At 40.9% G+C, this 24,218-nt stretch overlaps 1 protein-coding gene and 1 non-coding gene across 3 annotated transcripts in view; one reads left to right on the forward strand and one right to left on the reverse strand.

Annotated features, from left to right (window-relative positions):
• Positions 1-13,136: 13,136 nt before the first annotated feature.
• LOC123573151 (U6 spliceosomal RNA) lies at positions 13,137-13,240 on the reverse strand. Its single transcript, XR_006697900.1, has one exon. It is a non-coding gene; the product is annotated as a U6 spliceosomal RNA (small nuclear RNA).
• Positions 13,241-18,916: 5,676 nt separating this feature from the next.
• DCDC2 (doublecortin domain containing 2) overlaps positions 18,917-24,218 on the forward strand; it is a 188,508-nt gene continuing 183,206 nt past the window's right edge. For both annotated transcript variants that reach the window (XM_045390560.3, XM_074038793.1), the window contains exons 1-2: positions 18,917-19,064; positions 20,329-20,718. In XM_045390560.3, the coding sequence (XP_045246495.2) occupies positions 20,426-20,718 (293 nt within the window). In that variant the 5' untranslated portion in view covers positions 18,917-19,064; positions 20,329-20,425. The remainder of the gene's footprint in view (positions 19,065-20,328; positions 20,719-24,218) is intronic.

Raw genomic sequence — 24,218 nt, forward strand, 5'->3', positions numbered from 1 at the left:
CATTGATGAATCTCTCTAAGGATTTCTGTAGTTTACAAGTGGCTTTTGGTTGAAGAATCTCATTATTCAGATCCCTCAGAGTGGGATCTCCAAGCTGGCGTAACTGTAAAGTAGAGCTGTAAAGGAAACTGTAAAGTAGATATGTGGTTGCATCTCAGCATTTCTGAGTAAAAACTCTCTAATGCAGAGTGTTCTTTTATTTATTTAAAAAAATTGATATTTAAAATTGTTTCTTGTTTTTTTTTTTCTAGCATTATTAGGATCTTTTTTTTTTTTTTTTTTTTTTTTTTGCATATACCTGTCTCCCTTACTTTCATGTCTCAAACCCCTATATTTTCATACTGGATGTAAAATGGGTAAAAATTAATAAGCATAGTTTGCCAGGTTCTTGCTTCCCTATGAAAAGTACATGTGCATCCCATAGACTTCTCCTTCCAAATTTCCCCGGTTATTTCTAGGATTTCCCAGGGAAGGAGCTCTTAAGCCTGTACTGCTTCTCCATTGTCCTCATTTTCCACTCCAGCACCCTTTGGTGCTATTTCCTGCTTCTGCCTCTACTGCTCGTGCAACCGAGTGCCAGCCCCTAGGCACTGTTACCGCTATGGGATGACGCTGTCTCCTGCCAGCACCACCGCTTTGGTTATGCTAGAGTCCTCAGGGGCCCGGGGAGCCCTGCCAAGATGACTCTGCTCCCGCACCAGAATGCCTCTCACCTCCCCATCCCTCTTCCGTGTTATATTTTACATACAGTACAAAAGAAGAGCTGTTTGTGTCCAGTGCTTCATATAATTTATATTGAATACATATTTCAGGTTTTACTTGTAGCCACATCCATTCTCCATGAGTTCAAGGAGACTGAAACTAACAAATGTGATTCTGGGCTTACATCACATTTAAGCCCGTCTCCCATGACCTAGGCTTTGTACCTGGGACCAACTTTACTTCTCTACTTTCGTTTGCTTTAGGATCTATTTTTTTTTTCCCCAGGAGATGCCTTAGTTTCTCATAAAAATACATTTCTGATGGGTCTACCTAACAGTCTGTCAGTCATGTTCATATATCTGAATCCCGGTGGTAGATACAGCTGAGACTCCAGCTAGGACGCCTCCCTCCCTCCTTCTCTCCCTCCCTTCCTTCTTCCTCTGTCTTACTCTCCCTTTTCATCTCCATCCTTTTACACTCATACACAATAATAATGTATTCATCAAGTACCACCTATATGCCAGGCACTGTTCTAATCACTTCAGATAAAAGAGCAACAAAATAGACAACGTCCTACCGTCTTGAACATTGTAGAGTGATGAGTGCTATGACCAGCACCTACGACAGAGAACTGTGACAGACAGTGAGTGACCAGGGGCTAATTTCTATGGAGTGGTGAGGGAAGGTCTTTCTCATGAGGTAAATGTCCAGCTGAGATCTGAATAACAAGAAGGGCCCAATTATATAAAAACCTGGCATTTGAGCCTTCTATGCAGAGATAATAACAATATTTATGACTATATATATATATATATATATATATATATATCTCCTAATCTACCACTGAAAGCTTTCCTTGCCCCTAAATATGTAAGAAGAGGGGGTGGTTTTACACAGAACCCCCCAGGTTTGGCTTGTTCCACTTACCCAGAGGTGACACTGGGGCCCATCTTGAGCAGCACCCCATATGAGTGACCCGGCCTCACAGGCTCTCAGCAACAGATCCCTCTTGGGACACAGCCGCATCCCCAAGCCACTGCGCACTCTAATGGGGCCTCTGGGCATATGGTTTTCAGGATTTTCCACCTCATTCCACAGAGAGGGGAGCTCCAGGGAAATCTCAGGGCAGGTGCAGAATCATAGCCGGGGAGAGGGTGGTGGGAAGCCTGCATTCTCTTTATTCACAGGGAAGTCTAGATTCCACAGAATTAAGCTCCAGCAGATGAAGAGCAGGGACTTCTCTTTACACCACAGAGCATTTCTGATAGAGTAGGAGGGTGAGACCCAGATTCCCAAGACAGCTAAGGAACTCAGGTGGCTCCAGCACCCCTGTGGGGCCGGGGTCTCCCTCTCACTCCTCAGAGGGGACACTGGTCACCACAAGCTGGGGCGCCTCCCAGGCAGCCTCACTGAGTATTCTGGCTTTCACCATTCTCCCGATGGGGCTGAGCCATCTGTGTGTTGCTGTCCTTCACCCTGGGCTCCCCACTGCAGCCACAGGCCTCCTCACTGTCCCTGAGCTGTGTCTCAGTCAGAGACCCGCTATTTGCCTGCTGGATATTCCTATGCTTATCCCTCCGTATCATCTTTTCTCATCTTTCTCTCACTAGGACTCCTTTTATTTCCTCTTCATCTCATCACTGTCTCACATCCAGTCAACTCTTAAGGCCCAGCTCCAGACCCTACCTCCTATTAGGGGCCCTTCCAATTTTTTTTTTTTTGAGATGGAGTCTTGCTGTGTTGCCCAGGCTGGAGTGCAGTGGCCTGATCTTGGTTCACTGCAACCTCCACCTCCCAGGTTCAAGCAGTTCTCATGCCTCAGCATCTCAAGTAGCTGGAATTACAGATATGAGCCACCATGCCCAGCTAATATTTTTGTATTTTTGTTTTTAGTAGAGATGGGGTTTTACCATATTGGCCAGGCTGGTCTTGAACTCCTGACCTCAAGTGATTGATCCACCTGCTTCAGCCTCCCAAAGTGCTGGGATTACAGGCATGAGCCACCTCTCCTGGCTACCTTTCCAATTGTTGTTATTGCTCCCATTAATCTCTTCTTTGCTGGATACCAACAAGCATCTAGATTCCAACTTATGCACTCTTCTCCCCTTCTTCCTCTCCTTCCTTTTTTCCTCCCTTCCCCATTCTTCCTTCTAAATGAGAATTAGCGTATTCATCTTCTTTTTGAAGAAAAAAAATTATTACTAAATAATACATAACAGGAATATTTGTAAATATATGTGAACAGCATAAAGCATTAACAATAATACAAAGACCTACTGCTCCCCCCAGCTCAAGAATGAGAGACTACCATTTTCCTACAATATCCCAGTGTGTTCCTGCTAGGTCCCACCCCCTTTATTCCCCATTCTCCATCCCAGTGGGTCACTACTATTCGGAATGCATATCTATCACTGTCCCTTACTCACCACTTTGGATTCTTAAACAGTGACTCATTAAGTTCTGCCTGCATTTGAATTGTATACTAGTGGGATTACGGTGTGTGAACTCTTCTGTGTCTTGCTTAATTGGCTCAGCATTGTGTTTGTAAGAGTCTTCCATGTTGATGCATGCTGCTGAGTTCATTTTCACTGCTGCATGGTATTCCATTGCATTAGTGTATCATTATTTATTTATCCGTTCTATGGCGGTGCCACATCAGGATTGTCTTTTTCCATTATGTGAATGCTTCTACAAACATTATTGTAGATGTCTCCTGATGCACATGTGCAGGAGTTTCCCTAGGATATGCACAAAGCAGAAGAATTGTTGGGATTGAGGGTGCTCACATATTCAGCTTTATGGGACATGCCAAATAATTTCCAATGTGGTTGTCCCTATTTATAGTCTCATCAGTGGTGGATGAGAGTTCCTGTTTTTCTGCATTCTTGATGAACTTGGTTTGTTATTTTTTAATTTTTGTCAACCCTGTGGCAAATATTGGAGGCTACGGGTCGGAGTTAGCTCAAACGGTTACCTCCTTATGCCGGGCTTTCTATCTGTCCAAATATTGGAGGCTTTAGTTTGAACTTCTCTGATTTCTAATGAAGTAAACATCTTTTTATATGTTTATTGGTTATTTAGATTACTTCTTTTGTTAAGAGCCTATTCAAATGTTTTTTTCTTTCTTTTCTTTTTTTTTTTTTTCAGATGAGGTCTCACTCTGTCACCCAGGCTGGAGTGCAGTGGCACTCTTGGTTCACCGCAACCTCTGCCTCCCAGTCTTAAGTGAGCCTCCCACCTCAGCCTCCCAAGTAGCCTGGACTACAGACATGTGCCACCACACCCGGCTAATTTTTTTTTTGTATTTTTTTGTAGAGACAGGGTTTCACCTTGTTGCCCAGGCTGCTCTTGAACTCCTGAGCTCAAACGATCTACCTGCCTTGGCTTCCCAAAGTGCTGGGATTACAGGCATGAGCCACTGCATCCAGCCAAGTTCTATATATTTTTTTTTTTGAGACAGTGTGTCACACTGTCGTCCGGGCTGGAGTGCAATGGTGCGATCTCGGCTCACTGCAACCTCCGCCTCCTGGGTTCACACGATTCTCCTGCCTCAGCCTCCCGAGTAGGTGGGATTGCAGGCATACACCACCACATCTGGCCAATTTTTTGTATTTTTAGTAGAGACAGGATTTCACTATATTGGCTAGACTGGTCTTGAACTCCTGACCTCAGGTGATCCACCTGCCTTGGCCTCCCAAAATGGTAGGATTACAGGCGTGAGCCATCATGCCTGGCCCCAGCCTAGTTCTTTATATATATTCTCAGTAATAGTCCTTAATTGGTTGTACAGTTTGCTAATATCACCTCCCAGTTTGTAGGGTTTTTGTTTTCCTTCTCTATTTATGGCTTCCTTCTTTGAACAGAAGTTCCTAATTTTAATTAAATAAGAGGTATAAACCTTTTCCTTTATGTTTTGTGCTTTCTTGTGCATTATTTGAGAAAGTCTTTCAACCTTGAGGTCATGATGCCATATTGTCTTATATCACCTCCCAAAAGCTCTACAGATTTGCCCCCTGCATTTAGGTTTAATCCACCATGAATTGATTTTTGTGAGTCTTGTATGAGATCAAATTTCATTTTGTCCATACGAACAGCCAGTTGTCTCAGGATCATTTACTGTATAGTTCTCAGTAATGGATTGTTACCTCTGTCATAGATTAAATGTCCAAATGTAAGCCAAGCCTCTTAAAAGTTCTGTTTTGAGGTCTGTTTCTTTGCTTTCTATTCTGTTCTATTGGTCCAATTGTCTAGGCCTACAACAAAATTATGCTATTTTAAGTATTATGGTCTTATAATCAGTTCTTATATCTTGTGAGAAATGTCCTACCATTTTTTTTTCTTCTTTTTAAGGATTTCTTGGCTATTGTTGGTCTTTGGCTCTCCCATCACAAAAAGGAGAAATGAAATTAAATCAGAATTTGAAAAGGGGGAGGTAACCGAAGATGCTGCAGGTATTCAAAAGAAAATAAGAGGATGTTATACACATTATACCAAATACTTTTAAAAACCAATGCAATTAGAACTTCTCCAAATATGTAATTTACTAATATGACTCAGGAAGTGATATTTTTTCAGAAGTTTATTTTCTGTTTGTTGCTTATAATGTATACAAGATGTATACAAGTGCAATAGATCGTTGTATTTATTTAATGTCCAGAAATGTTAAAAACTCTTATTAATTCTAATAATTTGTCCATAGATTCTTTTGGATTTTCTATATATATATCCAGACTATTTGGGAACAGGGTGATTTTATTTCTTCTTTCCAACCCATGTACATTTTATTTCTTGTCCTTTGCCTTATTGCAATGGCTGGGAACTACAGAAGAATCTTGAAGAGAAGTGGTCTAGCAGGCAACTTCACCTATTCTCTGTTTCAAGAAGAATGCCTTCAATGTTTTGTCATTTGTGGAAGCTCCTTTTATGGGGGGTGGATGTCCTTTGTTACGTGAAGATATTTCTATTCTATTCCTAGTTCGCTAAGAGATTTTATCCTAAATGGATGTTGAATTTGGTCTACAACTTTTGAAATGATCATTTTATTTTTCTTCCTTAATCTACAACTTGGGGAATTAAATTAATTCATTTTTAAAATTTCGGACAAACTTTGCATTCCTGGTATAATCTGATTTAGTTATGATATACCATCTTGGATTTCATTTGCTAATTTTTAGTTTAAATTTTTTGCATTTATGTAATTTTCTTCTATTGTTCTTGCCAGATCTTGGTATACAAATTATGATAGCTTCTGAAAGAGTTAGTGTTAGATTGAAACGAGAGTTCCTTAAATGTTTGGCAGAACTCACCAGTGAAGCTATTGAGTGCTGTTCATTGTTTTTGTTTGTTTGTTTTTAGAGCCAGGATCTTTCATTTATTTGTTTATTGAGATAGAGTCTTGCTCTATCACCCAGGCTGGAGTGCAGTGGTGTGATCTCAGTTCACTGCAACCTCCGCCTCCTGGGTTCAAGGGATTCCCCTGCCTCAGCCTCCCAAGTAGCTGGGATTACAAGCATGCACCACCAGGTCTGGATAATTTTTGTATTTTTAGTAGAGATGGGGTTTTGCCATTTTGGCCAGGCTCCACTGGAACTGCTGACCTCAAGTGATCCACCCACCTTGGCCTCCCAAAATGCTGGGATTATAGGTGTGAGCCACTGCGCCTGGCCAGTGACAGGGTCTTTCGAAAGTCTAAAGCATCTATTATATGTTTCATCTTTTCCATTTTTGCCATTGTTCCTTTATGCTGTCATTCATTTGATTAATCTCAACAGAATTTTGTTAATTTTATGTCTTACTGAAAAATCAACTTTTGGCTTGTTGTTCATCTCTATGGTATAATTTTTTCCTATGTCATTAATTGTTGCTTCTTTAAAAAAAATCTTTCCTTCAATTTCCTTAAGTTTATTTTTCTGTTGTTTTTCTAACTTCTTAAGGTGAAGGTTTTTGTTTGCTTGTTTTTAAGCCTTTCTATATGTATATATTATCAGAAGTTGGCAAACTATGGCTGGCAGGCCAAATGTGGCCCACTACCTGTGTTTCTCAGTAAAGTTTTATTAACACACAAGCATGGCAATTTATTTATGTGTTGTTTATGGTGTTTTTTGTGCTACAATGGCAGTGATATGGCCCACAAAAATCTAAAATATTTACAGTCTAGCCTTATTGAAAAAATTTGCTGACCCCTGCATTACATCAGTGTTGTTAACTCTACTGTTCAAATATTCATTTTCCTTACTTTTCATCTCCTGCTGCTTCTGTCAATTTTTGAAAGATGTGTGTTATAAATTACAATTCTGGTGGTAGATTCCTCAATTTGTCCTAGTAGTTCTGCCAAATTTGCTATATTTTGGATCTATGGGTATTCAATGACTATACATGTAAAATTGTTGTATCTTCCTGGTGAATTGAACTTTTAAGTAGTTGAGATTACAGACGTGAGCCGCCATGCCCAGCTAAATTCTTTTTTACTGTAAATGGTCTCTTTTGCCTTAAGGCCTCTGTGTGCTGTTAATACAGCAATCTCAGTTTTTCTCTTAGTTAACATTTATGTGGCATACCTGATATATATTTTTCCATCCCTTTGCTTTGGTGTACCTTTATTTTTTGATTCACTACTTTAATTGTAAACATACAATTCAGTAGTTTTTAATATAGTCAAAATATTATGATCATCATTATTTAATTCCAGAATATTTCCATTGTACCAAAAATCATTCTGTATCTTCTAATTTCCCCCTCCCTCACCTTCTGGTAACCACGAATCTACTTGCTGTCTCTATAAATTTACTTAGTCTGGACATTTCATAGAAGTGAAATCATTCAATATGAAACCTTTCATTTCTGGTTTCTTTCCTTTAGCTTAATGTTTTCAAGGTTCATCCATAATGTATCAGTATTTCATTCTTTATGGCTGACTAATATTCCATGGCATGGATTTACTGCATTTTGCACTCTAACCATTCATCAGTTGATGGACACATGAGTTGTTTCTACTTTTTGGCTATTATGAATAATGCTTCTATGAACATTCATGTATAACATATATCAACATGTTTTTTTAACATGTTATACACTTTTTTTGTATGTGAACATATGTTTTTATTTTTATTTTTTTGAGACAGGGTCTCTCTTTGTCACAGGGGCTAGAGTGCAGTGGCATAAAAATGGCTTGCTACAGCCTTGATCTCTAGGCATGAGCAATCCTCTTGCCTCAGCCCCTCAACTAGCTGGAACTACAGGTGCGTGCCACCATGCCTGGCTAATTTTTTTGTATTTTTTGTTGAGATGGGGTTTCATGATGTTGGCCAGGCTGGTCTTGGACTCCTGACCTCAAGTGATCCTCCTGCTTTGGCCTTCCAAAGTGCTGGGATTACAGGCATGAGCTACCGTGCCTGGCCTGTATGTGAACATATGTTTTTAATTCTCTTGGGTATATGCTTAGGAATGGAATAGCTGGGTTCTATGATATCCTGTCTCTTTTTGAGGAGTTGCCAACTGTTTCCAAAGAGGCTGCGCCATTTTACATTCCCACCAGTAATGTATGAGGGTTCAAATTTCTCCCCATTCCCACCAAGAGTTATTTTTTTCTTCTTTTAAACTATTATAGCCATCCTAGTGGATGTGACACAGCAGCTTCTATATCCATTAGTATTTGGTGTGTCCCTTACAAACAGCACAGAGCTGGGGGTTTCCTTCCATATAACAACCTTTTTCTTTCACTTGATGTATTTAACCCAAGTTTATTTTTTGTGATTAGTGACCTCATTAAATTTTTTTTTTTTTTTCTTTTTGAGACAGGGTCTTGCTCTGTCACTCAGGCCGGAGTGCAATGATGTGATCTCAGCTCACTGCAGCCTCCCCAAGCCCTGGCTCAAGAGATCCTCCCACCTCAGCCTCCTGAGTAGCTGGGAACACAGGCATGCACCACCATGCCCGGCTATTGTTTTTGTATTTTTGGTAGAGACAGGGTCTCGCCATGTTGGCCAGGCTTGTCTTGAACTCTTAAGCTTAAGTGATCTTCCCACCTCAGCCTCCCAAAGTGCTGGAATTATAGGCATGAGCCACTGCTCCTAGCCCTAATTAGATTTTTATCACATAATTTTGTGCTTTCTATGTGTCGTGCTATTTAAAAACTCTTTCTCTTAGATGAATACTCTTTGTCTTTATTTCATTTTGCCCAATCTATCAGTTTGGCAGTTACACTCAGTATGTCTATTTTTATTTATTTATTTATTTATTTATTTTGAGACGGAGTCCCACTCTGTCACCCAGGCTGGAGTACAGTGGTGCAATCTTGGCTCACTGCAACCTCTGCCTCCCGGGTTCAAGCGATTCTCTTGCCTCGGCCTCCTGAATAGCTGGGATTACAGGTATGCACCATCATGCATGGCTAATTTTTTGTACTTTCAGTAGAGACGGGGTTTCACCATGTTGGCCAGGCTGGTCTCGAACTCCTGACCTAAGGTGATCCACCCGCCTCGGCCTCCCAAAATGCTGGGATTACAGGCACAAGCCACTGAGCCCAGGCTCAGAGTGTCTATTTTTTTTTTTTTTTTTTTTGAGACGGAGTCTCGCTCTGCCGCCCAGGCTGGAGTGCAGTGGCCAGATCTAAGCTCACTGCAAGCTCCGCCTCCCGGGTTCACGCCATTCTCCTGCCTCAGCCTCCCCAGTAGCTGGGACTACAGGCGCCCGCCACCTCGCCCGGCTAGTTTTTTGTATTTCTTAGTAGAGACGGGGTTTCACCGTGTCAGCCAGGATGGTCTCGATCTCCTGACCTCGTGATCCGCCCGCCTCGGCCTCCCAAAGTGCTGGGATTACAGGCGTGAGCCACCGCGCCCGGCCCAGAGTGTCTATTTTTTAAAACAATGGTTACCCTATACATTTTAACATGCGTATATAACAATATCTCAAGTTATTTATCTTTCTCCACAAAAATAAACAAAAGGGCCTTATAATGCTTATATTTTGCTTATACTCTTTTCCTCCATTTATTTCTGTTATTCTCTTCTTTTTTTTTTTTTTTTTTTTGAGACAGAGTCTTACTCTTTTCCCCAGGCTGGAGTGCAATGGCATGATCTCGGCTCACTGCAATCTCCACCTCTTGGATTCAAGCAATTCTCCTGCCTCAGCCTCCTGAGTAGCTGGGATTACAGGCACGCACCACTGCACCCAGCTATTGTATTTTTGTATTTTTAGTAGAGACGGGGTTTCACCATGTTGGCCAAGCTGGTCTTGAATTCCTGACTTCAAGTGATCTGCCCACCTCAGCCTCCCAAAGTCTTGGGATTACAGGCATGAGCCACTGTGCCTAGTTTATATTCTATTATTTTCTACTATTCCAGTTCTATATGAGTCATACATTCCACAATCAGACAGTGTCATTATTGTTTCCTGCAATCGTTTAAAATATTTATCACGTAGTTACCAGTGTCTTCATTCACCATGCCTTCTTGCCTCTTAGACTATTATTCAAGGTCAGTTTTTTTTTTTTTTTTTTTTTCTGTCTGAGCCAAGTTCTTAAAATTTCCTTTAATGAACTGCTCTTGGTGATAAATGCTCTCATTTTTTACTCGTTCTTGAGAAAGATAATTTTGCCAGGCACAAATTCCATATTGACAACTATTTTCCCAACACATCGAAGATCTTATTCCACTGTTTTCTGGTTTGTAATGTTCCTTTTGAAAAATCAGTCATTAATTGAATTGTCTTTTCTTTGTAGGTAATACATGTTTCCTCACCAACTTCTTTTGGTTTTTTGTTATGTGCATATTTTGTATCGCAGAATCACTACGATATACTAAGGTGGTGATTCTTTGTTTTTTTTCCTTCTTAAGATTCATTTGACTCCCTGAATATGAATATTTGTACCTTTCAACAATTCTAGAAAACTTCAGTTAATGACTCTGCTTCATTCTCTTTGTGTCTCCTGGAATTTTGATTTTTTGATTAAAAATGTAGTAAATAGTCTTACTTTTAGCTTCTAACCCTTCTTTCATATTTTTCATCTATTCTCTCTCTGTCCTGTCTTCTGGATCACTTATTTGTTATTTTTTTCTTTTTTTTTAACTGAAGTCCAGAAATTAGATGCAAAGGATAACTTATTTGAATATACTGTTTTAGTTTAATAATTCTCTCTTTGGATGTGACTAATCTGCTATTTAAACTCTTTATTGAGTTTTAAATTTTAATTATGTTTTTCAATTCTAGAGATTCTGCTTCACAATTTTTTTTAAAAACCTTTGGTCATTTTAAAAGTCTTTTGTTCTTACACTTTCTATCATTTTTTTTCTTTAAATATGGTAAACAGAATTCTTTTACATTCTGCCTGTGATAATTCCTGTATCTGAAATTTTTGTAGGTCTTTCTTCTGGCTGTTGTTCCTTTAGATTCCCATTTATCATTTGTTTTCTTATAAGTTTTAGGTTTTTTGACTGTATATTCATGTTTCTTGGAACATTATCTATGGGGATTATCTGTAAATTCAGTAGAAGCTGTGTTCCTCCAGAGAAAATTTGTGTTGGTTTCTGTCAGTCATCTGAGAACAATTCCAATCCGGGATCACTTTACATTTAATTCTTTGCCCCACATTTTTAGATCACAAAGAAAGAGTTAATTAGGTTCCACAGCTATCTAGGGGTCAACTGATGTAATTATGAAGCATCAGGATGAAATTCTGTGCTCCCTTCCTCCCACCTCGGCCTTTAGCACAAATGGGAAAATAAGCATATCTTCTTGCTGTAATTGCTCTGCAAAGAGGGCTAATTTCTTATTCACCATCATATTTATGGTGTAACTCTTTGAATTTCCATATTTGCATGGGAAACTTCTCTCTGAATCTTCACCTTGGGAAGCCCTAGGCCTATCTCTTGTGTCTCTGTCCCTGTGTAGCCATCAACATAACAGTTCCAGATCACCAGGGCATAGGCAGGTATACTTAGAGTTAAAGCTGATTTCAGTGCTTGCTCACTTCCCAGGGTTTCTGTTATCACTCAAGTTTTGGCTTTTCTGAATTCTTTTCATTCTTGCCGAATTGGCAATGCATTTAAAAAGGTTTAGACATTTAGCCAGGCATGGTGTCTCATGCCTGTAATTCCAGCACTTTGAGAGGCCAAGATAGGAGGATTGCTTGAGACCAGGAGTTCAAGACCAGCCCGGGCAACACAGAGAGACCCCATCCCTCCACAAAATTTTTAAAAATTAGCCGGTTGTAGTGGCACATACCTGTAATCCTAGCTACCAAGGAGGCTGGGGCAGGAGGATTGCTTAAGCCTAGAAGTTTCAGTGAGCTATGATCATGCCACAACCTGGGTGACAGAGGGCGGCCCTGTTTCTAAAGAAAAAAAAAAGATTTAGATATTGTGAAAAAAGATCAAGTATTTTAGATTGCTTTAGAAGGAGAGTGATCCAAGATATTTAGCTCACCATGTTGTTAGGAATGAAAGTCAACCAATATTCTCTTTGAAAAGGATTAAGGGCAGAAACCACATATGAGCATATATACTCCATAATGGTTTCTAATACAACACTGGGCACATCACAGCCACTGTTCGCCGCTCCTCAAGGTGCATCTCTTCTTCTTTCATATCCCCAGCACCCTTCATGCTCAGATTAATTCATTTAACAAACATTTATTAAACACTTATCTTTACCATGATGCTAACTGCTAGAAGATCCATGGAAGACACTTCCTTCTATAACACAGAGAAAATAGAAGCTCTCGGTTTGAGTTTTTGCCGACTTTTCTTCACCTCGGCCTCTAAACTTGCTACTTTATGGTGGGTTTGCAGGTCTCATTCTAGTGAACTGCAAGTTTTTTCACTGCTATCAAATCTGTCAACATAAAATTGTATGTGTTTTTCAGAGAAACAAAATTTTGACTTGGAGAAATGTGGTATTTGGTTTATGTAGAATTCCAAGATAAACAACTATGGTTTTCTTCAGAATTCACTTCATGATTTTCTTCAGGATTCACTTATGATTTTATATAAAATAAGGTTTAATGCTTCTGGTTTTAGGAGACTGTTTCTACTCATCTCACATTCTAAGTGGAAATAAAGAAAGTAGTAAATAATTACTTCTGGCTGGGAGAAGTGGCTTACACCTATAATCCAAGAACTTTGGGAGGCTGAAGTGGGAGGATCACCTGAGGTCAGGAGTTTGAGACCAGCCTGGCCAACATGGTGAAAGCCCATCTTTACTAAAAATGCAAAAATTAGCTGGGCACGGTGGTGCGCACCTGTAATCCCAGCTACTCAGGAGGCTGAGGTGGGAGAATTGCTTGAACACAGGAGGCGGAGGTTGCAGTGAGCTGAGATGACGCCACTGCACTCCAGCCTGGGTGACAGAGACTCTCCATCTCAAAACAACAACAACAACAAAAACAGCAACAACAACTTTTTACTTTTTATTATTATTTTCTTTTTTTTCTTTTGGAAAAAAATATGGAATGCTTCATTTATTTACATGTCATCCTTACACAGGAACTTATGCTAATCTTATCTGTATCATTCCAGTTTTAGTATATGTGCTGCTAAAGCAAGCCTTTTTATTAATCTTAGCTCCTTAGTTATATGGCAATGTATAGAACAAGCATTTCTAGGTTGCATGTGGTGGCTCACGCCTGTAATCCCAGCATTTTGGGAGGCCGAGGTGGGTGGACCACCTGAGGTCAGGAGTTTGAGACCAGCTTTGCCAACATGGTGAAAACCTGTCTGTAATAAAAATGCAAAAATTAGATTGGCATGGTGGCAGGCACTTGTAATCCCAGCTGCTTGGGAGGCTGTGGCAGGAGAACTGCTCGAACACGAGAGGCAGAGGTTGCAGTGAGCCGAGATCATGCCATTGCACTCCAACCTGGGTGACAAGAGCAAATCTCTGTTTCAAAACAAACAAACAAACAAACAAACAAACAAACCTCTAAAGCTAGGTAAGGCAATGAGATGAGCAGCAGAGGAAGGATTAAAGTGTGTTAGGCAAATGGAAGCTACAGGATTTGGTTCTGGATAGGAGTTAAGGATGATACCCATTATAATCAATATTGGCCAATGAGTTAGCCAGTTAATATAGCCAACTGGGGTAGGTCACCTAGCACATGGATATGAAGAAGAATTTAGCGATTACCAGCACTGATTGAATTCACCTGACAAGAGGCTTATCAGAGAGTCACCATTATCCATCTGTAGGTCCAAGAAACAGTCTCAAGGCACTCAAGTTCCTGTTCTTTTCGAGGCTAAGATGTGAAAACCGATTGTAAAGGTGACACTTTTTAAGGAAAAACTAGCAGAATATGTCCCACATTTCATACATATCTCTATTGCCTTCAAAGGATATTAAAACCCAATACTGGGTAAGAGAGTTTGGTTTCCCGCGTAGGTGCACACCTCTGCACGTGGCTGTGCATTTTCTGTGGAAGCTAAGCAATTAGTCTTAGAATCTCTTTGGTTGTCAAGGGATGTACTTTTTTTTTGCTGATCTGAAAATATGTTTCCTTCTACAGGAGTATTTTCCATTTTTTTGAAGTTTTAAGTTAATTTTAATATATTTTCCTTTTATTAATTAATTCATGAAATAATTATTTACTACTTACCATGTTCCAGCCTCTGTGCTAGGTACTAGTAAGACATTGATGAATAAAATGAACACAATCCTTTTCCTTAGGGAATTTATACATATAAACATTTAACTCTACAAAGATTAAACATGTAATTATATAAAGCTTTACAATTACACATATAATTATATGAAGATTTGTAATTATATAGCCAGGCATGGTGACTTGCACCTGTAGTCCTACCTACTTGGGAGGCTGAGGTGGGAGGATCACCTGAGCCCATGAGGTCAAGGCTGCAGTACGTTATGCTCATGCCTGTGAGTAATCACTGCTCTCCAGCCTGGGCAACATAGTGAGATCCTATCTTTTAAAAATAAATAAATAAATATTTTAAATTTTATAACTGTCATTGATAAAACCTATAAAGAAAAAAATATATAATACGTTGGGGGTTTATCCTGATCTGGGGAGTGGGATAGAGAAGATTTCCTGGGGAACTGACATTTAAGTTGGGACTTGATCTATAGAGGGAGTTGGAGGGAGCCAAATAAATAGGAATGAGGGGATAAGGGGCTATAAAGTACATCCAAAGGGATTTTAAAGGAAGCGATGGTACAAGTTTTCACTTTGGAGAGCCATAGGAAGATTTGTGCAAGAAGAGATGGAAACTAAAGCAACAACAGTAGTATATTTATGGCTTTGTAATCAAAGTTGATGATATTGGATTTCACTGTAAGAGAAATGATAAGGATTTGAAGAATTTTAAGCTGGAAAGTGAAATGGGTAGATCTGTGTTTTCAGCAACCTTTCAGGCTGACTGTTCTGTGGAGAATGGATAACAAGGAAGCAAATTGGAAACAGGGTTACCTTTTAGGGGATGATGATGCCTTGAATTCAAAAGTGGAAATGGGTGTGGAGATAAGTGAATGGATTTAAGAAACATTTGAGAGGTAGAAAGAGGTAGAATTGATAGAACTTGGTGATTAGTTGAAGAGCCCTTATAAACCTAGGGTGCGATGTGGTCTGGTTTTAGCACAGTATTACATCAAAATAAATATTGTTTAAGCAGAAATATATAATTGAAAGCATTTCAGAGATTTAGGCTCTTGAGGAAACAGCAAATGCCTTGTTGGTATTATTATTTTTCTTTTTGATTTTTTGAGACAGGGTCTCATTCTCTTACCCAGGTTGGAGTGTAATGGCATGATCGTGGCTCACTGCAGCCTCAACCTCCCAGGCTCTGGTGATTCTCTCACCTCAGTCTCCTGAGTAGCTGGGACTACAGGTGCATGCCACTATGCCTGGATAATTTTTTTTTTGTTTTTTGTTTTTTTAGAAATTGGGTTTCACCATGTTGGCCAGGCTGGTCTTGAACTGCTGGGCTCAAGTGATCCACCTGCCTCAGCCTCTCAAAGTGCTGGGATTACAGGCTTGAGCCACCATGCCCTGCTGGTGGTATTATTTTTAATGCACAGCAAAACTTTTTTTAAGAATCTTCTTTGGCCATCTCTCTCATTCTCAATGCCTTTCATATACTTAGGAAGAAGCTAAAATACAAAACTCTCCCCTCCTTTCCTATGTGTGTTCTCAAACATTCCCTTGTATCCATCTGAAGCTCCTCATTCCTCAGCATTCTGCTCCTCATTCTACCTCAGCTCTTCATGATCAGGGTTTATCTAACCTTTCTGGCTTCTTAAAGCCTTCTCTCTTTGCTCAGTGTTCAGACTTTGCTCAAGAGAGAAGAGCTCCAAAACCAGTTCAGCAAGCAACAGGAGCATGGAGAGAGACTGCAGATATCTGACTGTTCTTGTCATTGTTTCTCTGCCACAGTTAAATGTGTTCTATGAAGAAGAGAAGTGGATATGTTCTAGCTTTGAGCAAATGAGTAGATGAGGGTCCATTTGTGGAGACAGGAAACATAGGAAAAGTGTTTTTGAGGAAAACTTGAGATCACGTAAACGTTTCGAGTCTAGGCTGCCTTTTAGATGGTCTAGAGACATTGTCCGGAGAATTGTGTGCCTGGAACCGCCTTGTTCTGGAGTGTGAGGCACTTGTTAAATTCTCAGGAATTGTAAACATGGGCATTGTTAAAAAGTGACTGTATAAATATATGATTAAATAAAAAATAATTGTTAAATATACAAATAAATAAAAAATAATTGTATAAATATACAATTAAATAAATTACATTGAAAACAAAGATAATAAATACTCAAAACTCATCTCTATCTACATTTTACTACTATCTGTGCTCTTAAAGTTACTTAAGTCTGCTGTGCCTGCATGGTGGAAATAGCATAAAATAACTTGCTACTGCACCTTCCTTGGCATCACTGATGTTAGATTGGTATCTGGAAATTGGCCATATTTGGAGTAAACTACAGAGATTGGCAAATACTATGAATCAAGGCCTTCTCTTCCCTCCTAAAAGCCAGCAGTTAAACGTTTATCACCACATCTTATCCAAGAGACATCTGGATAAATGAATCTAAGCTCAGGAGACAAATTTGGGCTGGAGATACCACAGTGGGAGGCATAGACTTGATGTGGGGAGCTTCATGGGCTGGCGACGGGGTCCCATATCAAGAAAGACCCCATGATTGGTTTAATGCTCTGCTGTTGCTATCATCAAATTCTTAATTTTTGAATAAGAGGCCACACATTTTCATTTTACACTGGGTTAATATAGATGATAGGGAATTTTAGGCTGTTTGGGGAGGGGGTTACTTAATTGCCTTCTGTTCTACATAACAAGTATTTTATCTTACTCACCTATGTGGTAGCACATTTTCACAGATTTTTTTCCCCATCTATCCCTCATCCTGTGTATCTTCCACAACCAGCTCACAAAATTTCCCTTGTCTATTTCCTCCGTATATTGTTCTCTTTGGCCTTCTTTTGAAACTTGTTAACTTTTTTTTTTTTTTAACTTTTATTTTAGGTTCGGGGTACATGTGCAGGTTTGTTATATAGGCAACCTGTGTCACGGGGGTTTGTTGTACAGATTATTTCATCGCCCAGGTACTAAGCCTAGTACTCAATAATTATTTTTTCTGCTCCTCTCCCTCCTTCCATGCTCCACCCTCAACTAGGCCCCAGTGTCTGTTGTTCCCTTCTTTGTGTCCATGAGTTTTCCTCATTTAGCTCCTACTTATATGAGAACATGCGGGTATTTGGTTTTATGTTCCTGCATTTGAAAACTGTTAACTTTCAAAGCATTAATGTATTACATGGCTTTAATAAAAGTGTTTCTTCAGAACAGAAATCTCGAAGGGAAAAAAATGTTTCTCTCCAGATTGCAATGTCCCACACATTCATCTTTCACAGTGGTACGACAGTGGTTACGGAGCTTGTGGAATAAGACAGAACTGGGTTTGAACTCTCTCCCTCTCTCTTTCGTTTTCTAATCCTTAGAACCTGCGAATGGGTTTGAACTCCTGTGTGTGACCCGAGGTAAATTTCTTTGATTTCTCTACCCTTCCGTTTCCTCATCTGAGGAAAGAATAATGTTTACCTCTGAAGGTTATTGTGAATATTAAATTAGATAACCTACATAAAGTGCCTTACATAATACCTGGTCCATGGTTATAGTGTTCAATTAATGGCAGTTATTCTTTTTATTCATACATGACGAGTTAGGAACACCCAGTAATTTGGACCTGACACATGGTAGAAAAGTCTTAGGAGGAATGATGGACACTGGCAGAGATGAGCTGCAAGATTTCGACTCTTTAAACATTTTCCTGGTGCCACAATATATATGTCCCAGACTGGACTGGACAAAGCGACTCTTTACTGGGGCTCTTACTATTCTCACAACTCCTCTCCCTTGTTATTCCTCAGACAGAGCTAACAATCTACACAAATAGCACAGATGTGGGCTCTTGGACAGCCAGCCAGACATTTAGCCTTCTTGCGGCAGTGAAAAATCCTTTCCCTGGCGTAAAGCTTGGCACAGCGTAGGCACTCAACATTTTTATTTTTATTTTTTTGGCATATGAAAATTTATTACTACAGTGTGTTCACTATTAAAATTTATGATCTTGGTCTTTCCTTCTTGCCTTTGTATAGGGCCAGAAGAGACACACTGGCTACTTTGACAACCTTAAAGCGGACTCCAGGAATATCACCAACAGCATGACCTTTGCGACCAAATCCAGCAACCAGAACTTCATCGTTTTCCTCAATAAAGTTCAAGCAAACGTCGTTGGGTACAAAGGCTGTGATTTTCTTGCCATTCTTGATCAGCTGGACCCTGACACACTTCCTAATGGCAGAATTTGGCTGTTTGGCTTCAACTCCTACTTTTTCCAGGACGATTCCTTTTGCATGAGAAGCACCTCCAAAAGGGCTGGCCTTCAGGGCTGTGCCCAAATGGGGGCGGCACTCAAAATTTTGTAGGTTTTCTTTTTCACCGCCGTGGCCCCAACTAGTACAACTAGTACAGGGCCTGGCACACAGCAGGCGTCCATTTATTGAATGAGCGCATGATAATGTCACCTGTTTCTCCCTCTTCCTCCAAATCCCTGTTCTTCCGCCTCTGCCCGAGGCAGCCAGCATATCCCAGGGAGCCAGGCTCAAGCCAGGCCTGGTTCACCGACTCGCTCCCCGCGCTAGGCTGCGGTTGCTATGGAAACAGCGGGAAATAACAACTCCGTTCCCCCTGGGGTGAGGGAGGCCCGCTGAGGTGACAGCAGCTGGAGGAACAGCGTGAGCCACGCGAGGCCGCCGCAGAGTTCACCACTGTGCCACAGCCCCGCCCCAGCGCGGCCGGCGCCCGAACTCCCCTCCCCTCTCTAGCACGCGAGTGTCGGTAGGTACTACAGCGGAGGGCATCTCCCCGGCCCGCCTCCCCAACCAGGGCCCGGCTTGCGCGCTGCCTGCTGTGTTCACGTGATGCGCACCCGCGCTTCGCCGCCAGGCGGCGCTGATCATCGGGGAGGGGGTTAGGGGTCCTAGAGGCGCGAGTGTTCCCTCTGTTTCTCATTCATTCATTCATTCACTTACATTTATTTTTCCCTTTCTTCCTTCCCTCCGTCCTTCCGGGATGAGCTATTGCTGTGTTGCTCAGGTTGGTCTCAAACTCCCAGGCTCAAGTGAGTCTCCTGCCTCAGTTTCCCAAAATCCTGGGATTACAGGCATGAGTCACCGTACCCGGACACACACACTCTCTCTCTCTCTCCTTTTTCAGACAGGGTCTTGCTGTGTCGCCCAGGCTGGAGTGCAGTGGCAAAATCATAGGTTACTGCAGCCTTGACCTCCTGGGCTCAAGTGATCCTCCCGCCTCAGCCTCCGAGATAGCTGGGTCCAAAGGCCCACACCATGCCCACCTATTTTTTTTTTTTTTTTTTTAATTATAGAGACTGGGTCAGGCTGGTCTCAAACTCCTTGCCTCAAGCGATCATAGGCGCGTTATAGAGACGGGGGTTTCCCTGTGTTTCCCAGGCTGGTCTAGAACTCCTGGTCTTAGGCAATCCTCCCGCCTCAGCCCCTCAAAGTACTGGAATTTGCAGGCGTAAGCCACCGCGCCTGGCTTTGCACATTTATCTTCCAGCAAAGAAAAACCTGGGCAACTACAGCCAGGAACTTAATTGCTTTAACTTGGGAGAAAGCAGGAGCTTGAGGGGTAAAGGTGCAAGAAGAGAGAAAAGAAAAATTAGGCTGTTTGGCAAGGGTAGCACAGATATGATGTAAGAAATTGGGTTTCACCATATTTGTGTGTGTGTGTGTGTGTGTGTGTGTGTGTGTGTGTGTGTGTGTGTGTGTGTGTGTGTGTGTGTGTGTGTGTGTGTGTGTGTGTGTCCTCCTCTCTCCTGCCCTCACTCGGCGTGCCTGCTCGAAGCCCCTGCGCGGTTCCTGCTCCTGCTCCGAGGAGGTCCACCTTCATTTTGCCGGTAGCTGGTGAACCAGGTGTGGTGCGCGCACTGCGGGCCCTGATTGGTTGTGCACGCCACGGTGAAAAACTTGAACGTCTACTCCGAGTCCTGCAGCTCCTAGTGTCTCCGCGGGGTGGACGCCAGGCGCACGGCCGTTACTTCTCTTTACCTGTGGATTCGTCAGTTTCTCGTTCGTTTCAGGAGGCGATCCCGCGCCCTGGGTGCTGTGAGGCCTCTGGGGAAGCGGAGGTGCCTCCCGGCGCGGAGCAGCGAGCTGAGGCTGTGGCCAGCGGGGAAGATGAGTGGCAGCAGCGCCAGGTCCAGCCACCTGTCTCAGCCCGTCGTGAAGAGCGTGCTTGTGTACCGCAACGGGGACCCCTTCTTCGCGGGGCGCCGCGTCGTCATCCATGAGAAGAAGGTGTCCAGCTTCGACGTCTTCCTGAAGGAGGTGACCGGCGGCGTTCAGGCACCCTTTGGGGCCGTCAGGAACATCTACACCCCGCGGACTGGCCACCGCATCCGGAAGCTAGACCAGATCCAGAGCGGGGGCAACTACGTGGCTGGAGGCCAGGAAGCCTTCAAGAAACTCAAGTGAGTCGGTCTTCCCCACCGCCCACCCATTTCAGGTGCCCTGTCGTGCGGGCTTGATATGAGGAAATGCAGATCCTTACCCCGCCACACCTCAGTGGTTGAGGGGCTGTGACTTCTCGGTGTGACTGATGCCACTCAAAACTCTCGTTGCAGTTGGGGGGCAGAGATTGACACTGTGACTGGAGAAGGAATTTCACTTGGGTAACAGTAGGAGTAAACTTAAAATTTGTGTATAAACAACAGGAATCTTAAAAAAAAATTATCCTTGCAAAGGTTAGTGACCAAACTGATACTTTTGCGTTTTCTGTTCAGTTTTTTCTTTCCTTTTCCTTATTTTTTTTCTTGGAACTCCATCCTTTTAATTTAAATAAACATTCTTAAAAATCACTTCCAAGTGTTGGACACTATATTGTCACCAGAGGAGAAAATTGCTCTGCATTTCCCATACCGTTTAAATTATTTCAACCTTTCATTCCAAGTAGAATTGACATCACTTACTTTTGTGACCCTGCTCCACCCCCTGTATGTTTATGCTGTTAGTGTAATGCAGGAAGAGTTTACTGGCTGACTGTATTTGTCGACTGTCTGTCTCCAGCAACGGTCCTTATTCCCAGGGGTCCTTATTCCCAGTTCTTGAGTTCACTCATAGTAAGTGTTCAGTGAATTAGGAAACCCTCAATTGAGGGGACAAAAATGAGCAAGGCATGATTCCTTGTCTTTAGGAGCTTTCAATCTAACTGGACTACCTGCATACTAACAATTTTAATGCAAGGTACAAAGAGATACGTGCAATTAGAAAAATAAAGTTATGTGTGAATTGTGAGTTGAGAGTTGGTTGGGGTGGGAATTATAGGACAGAATTTTACGTTCCATTTTTTTTTTTACAGCTTTATTGAGATAGAGTTATCACAGCATAAAATCCAACCATTTCATTGGCTTTCAGCGTATTCAGAGTTGTGTAGCCATCACCACCAACTAATTGTAGTTTATTTCCAGCCCTCCCGCCAAAACATTTATACCTCCCAGGTTCCTCTTTCCCCTGTCATCTGGTAGCCACTAATCTATTTTCTGAATCTATGGGTTTGTCTATTCTGGACATATCATATAAATGGAATCATACTATATATGGTCTTTATGTCTGGCTTATTTCACTTAACTGTAGTATTTTCAAGGTTCATCCATGTTGTAGCATGCATCAGTACTTCATTCTTTTTATTGTCGAATCATGATTTGGGTATACTACCTTTTACATCCACGCTTATCCATTAATCACTTGATGTATATTTGGGCTGTTTCACATTTTAGCTATTATGAATAATGCATCTATAAATATTTGTGTATAAGTTATCATTTCTCTTTGGTGTATACCTAAGAGTGAAATTGCTGGATCATATGGTAACTCTGTATTCCATAGTTTAATAGAACATTTTAATTGAAATTCATCTTGGGCCCCAGGATAGCAAAAAGCCTTGACCATAAATCTAAGCTTATGAGTTCATAAGCATTATTGGATTCTTAATAATTAAAATTCAAATAAAGATTTTTAACTACATAGAAATATTTTTCAAAATATCACTAAAGTTCTTGAATGTAATCCATCCTCACCTATATTTGTTTAAATTGAGTTCTAGGTATTCTATTATACTTTTTGTTATGACAGACATTCTTTTCATGGAAAGTGAGGGATATATTTGGATTTATCCCCCCCTCCGCCGAAGCTTCTTAAGCATGCTTTGTTAAACTTCATAAAAAAGGGCTAAATGAAACTGCATGCTTAAAATAAACTTAAAATCAGGAGACTGAAGACTTAGTTGCTGATCAATTCTGTGTCCTTGGACAAGTCACTTGACTCAGCTAGTCAGTTTTTTAATACAGAAAAGGTACATAACCATTTGTACCACATAGGGCTGTGATAAAAGTAAATGCTATAGGTGAGTGTGTTTTGTAAACACCAAGTGTTACATAAATGTAAGACACCTCTATGACCAGTTCCTTTTGTTACATACTTTATTTTTTATTAAATGTTTCCATATAAAGCAATATCATGGAAATGAAAATCTGGTTCAGAATCTCTGAACGGTTGAAAGTTGTAGACTCCTTTTACAATTCATGTTCTTGGCCGGGCGCGGTGGCTCAAGCCTGTAATCCCAGCACTTTGGGAGGCCGAGACGGGCGGATCACGAGGTCAGGAGATCAAGACCATCCTGGCTAACACGGTGAAACCCCGTCTCTACTAAAAAGTACAAAAAACTAGCCGGGCGAGGTGGCGGGCGCCTGTAGTCCCAGCTACTCGGGAGGCTGAGGCAGGAGAATGGCGGGAACCCGGGAGGCGGAGCTTGCAGTGAGCTGAGATCTGGCCACTGCACCCCAGCCTGGGCGACAGAGCGAGACTCCGTCTCAAAAAAAAAAAAAAAAAAAAAAAAATTCATGTTCTTTTTTTTATTTGGTCCTACCAACTCACAAGATTAAAAAAAAAAGATACAGTTCCACACCAAATAGAAAGTGTACTCAAATCTCTCTAAGAGATTTGCATGTTATTTTTGCTTTTAGTTTATACATAAAAAACTGAATTTGTCATAACAGTGTCCATGGTTAGGTTTCCATGCTGACAGATGACTCTTTTATTTGTGTTAAAGAAGTAGTATCTATGATTATAATGATAGAAGCCAAGAATACTTGAATGTTGAATGTATTTGAAACTTAGCACTTGTAAGTTTATGTAATGAATGGAGAAACTGTCAGAACAAAAGAAAGCCCAAATGATGTTAAGGATGATTCGTGGGCTTTCATTTAGACCCCAAATGATGTTGGGAAAGACAGCAACATCTTTTTCAAGTGGAACTGATCAAATCTCTGCTTGAATTGCTTTCACTTAGATTTTTCTAATATTTTTGAAACGATAACTAAACGTCAGGTAGCTATTAAACCCTTATTTATTTCAAATGTGAGACCACACATTCAAAACCTTTATTTTACAGCAGAGAATTCTAGAGATTATTTTCCCCAAAACTTTCCCAGTACATTGTTGGAAGTTGACTCTACAGCATTAATCTTGTAGATCTGAAACCACTTTCTTGCACGTGACAGAATATTTTGGTATTATTTCAAAACTCAGCCCCTGCAGGTCCACAAAAGACCCATTTTGTTGCTGAGATGGAGTGTTTGCACTGTTTTAAAATATATGACTACTTTTATATAGGGGCAATGTATGACAATTTCTGGATGTATCAATTAACTAAAGTATTTTATCCAAAAAGGCAAACAGCAACAATAAAAACATTTCAATAGCCAAAATTAATTCTAACATAAGCTTTTTTTGGGACAAGTTGGCAATTATAGTAGTTGGGGTAAAGGGTCGATCTATTATTATAAATTAAATGTTAGGTTTATATTTTTAATATTAAAATGTTTATTTAGCACATTTTATGTATGAAGCACAGTTTAGGGGCCATTTAAAACTGGAACCACATCACAGTGATATTATACATGAAATTGACAAA

This window comes from Macaca fascicularis, chromosome 4 (assembly GCF_037993035.2).
Source record: "Macaca fascicularis isolate 582-1 chromosome 4, T2T-MFA8v1.1".
Classification (NCBI taxonomy): Eukaryota; Metazoa; Chordata; class Mammalia; order Primates; family Cercopithecidae; genus Macaca; species Macaca fascicularis.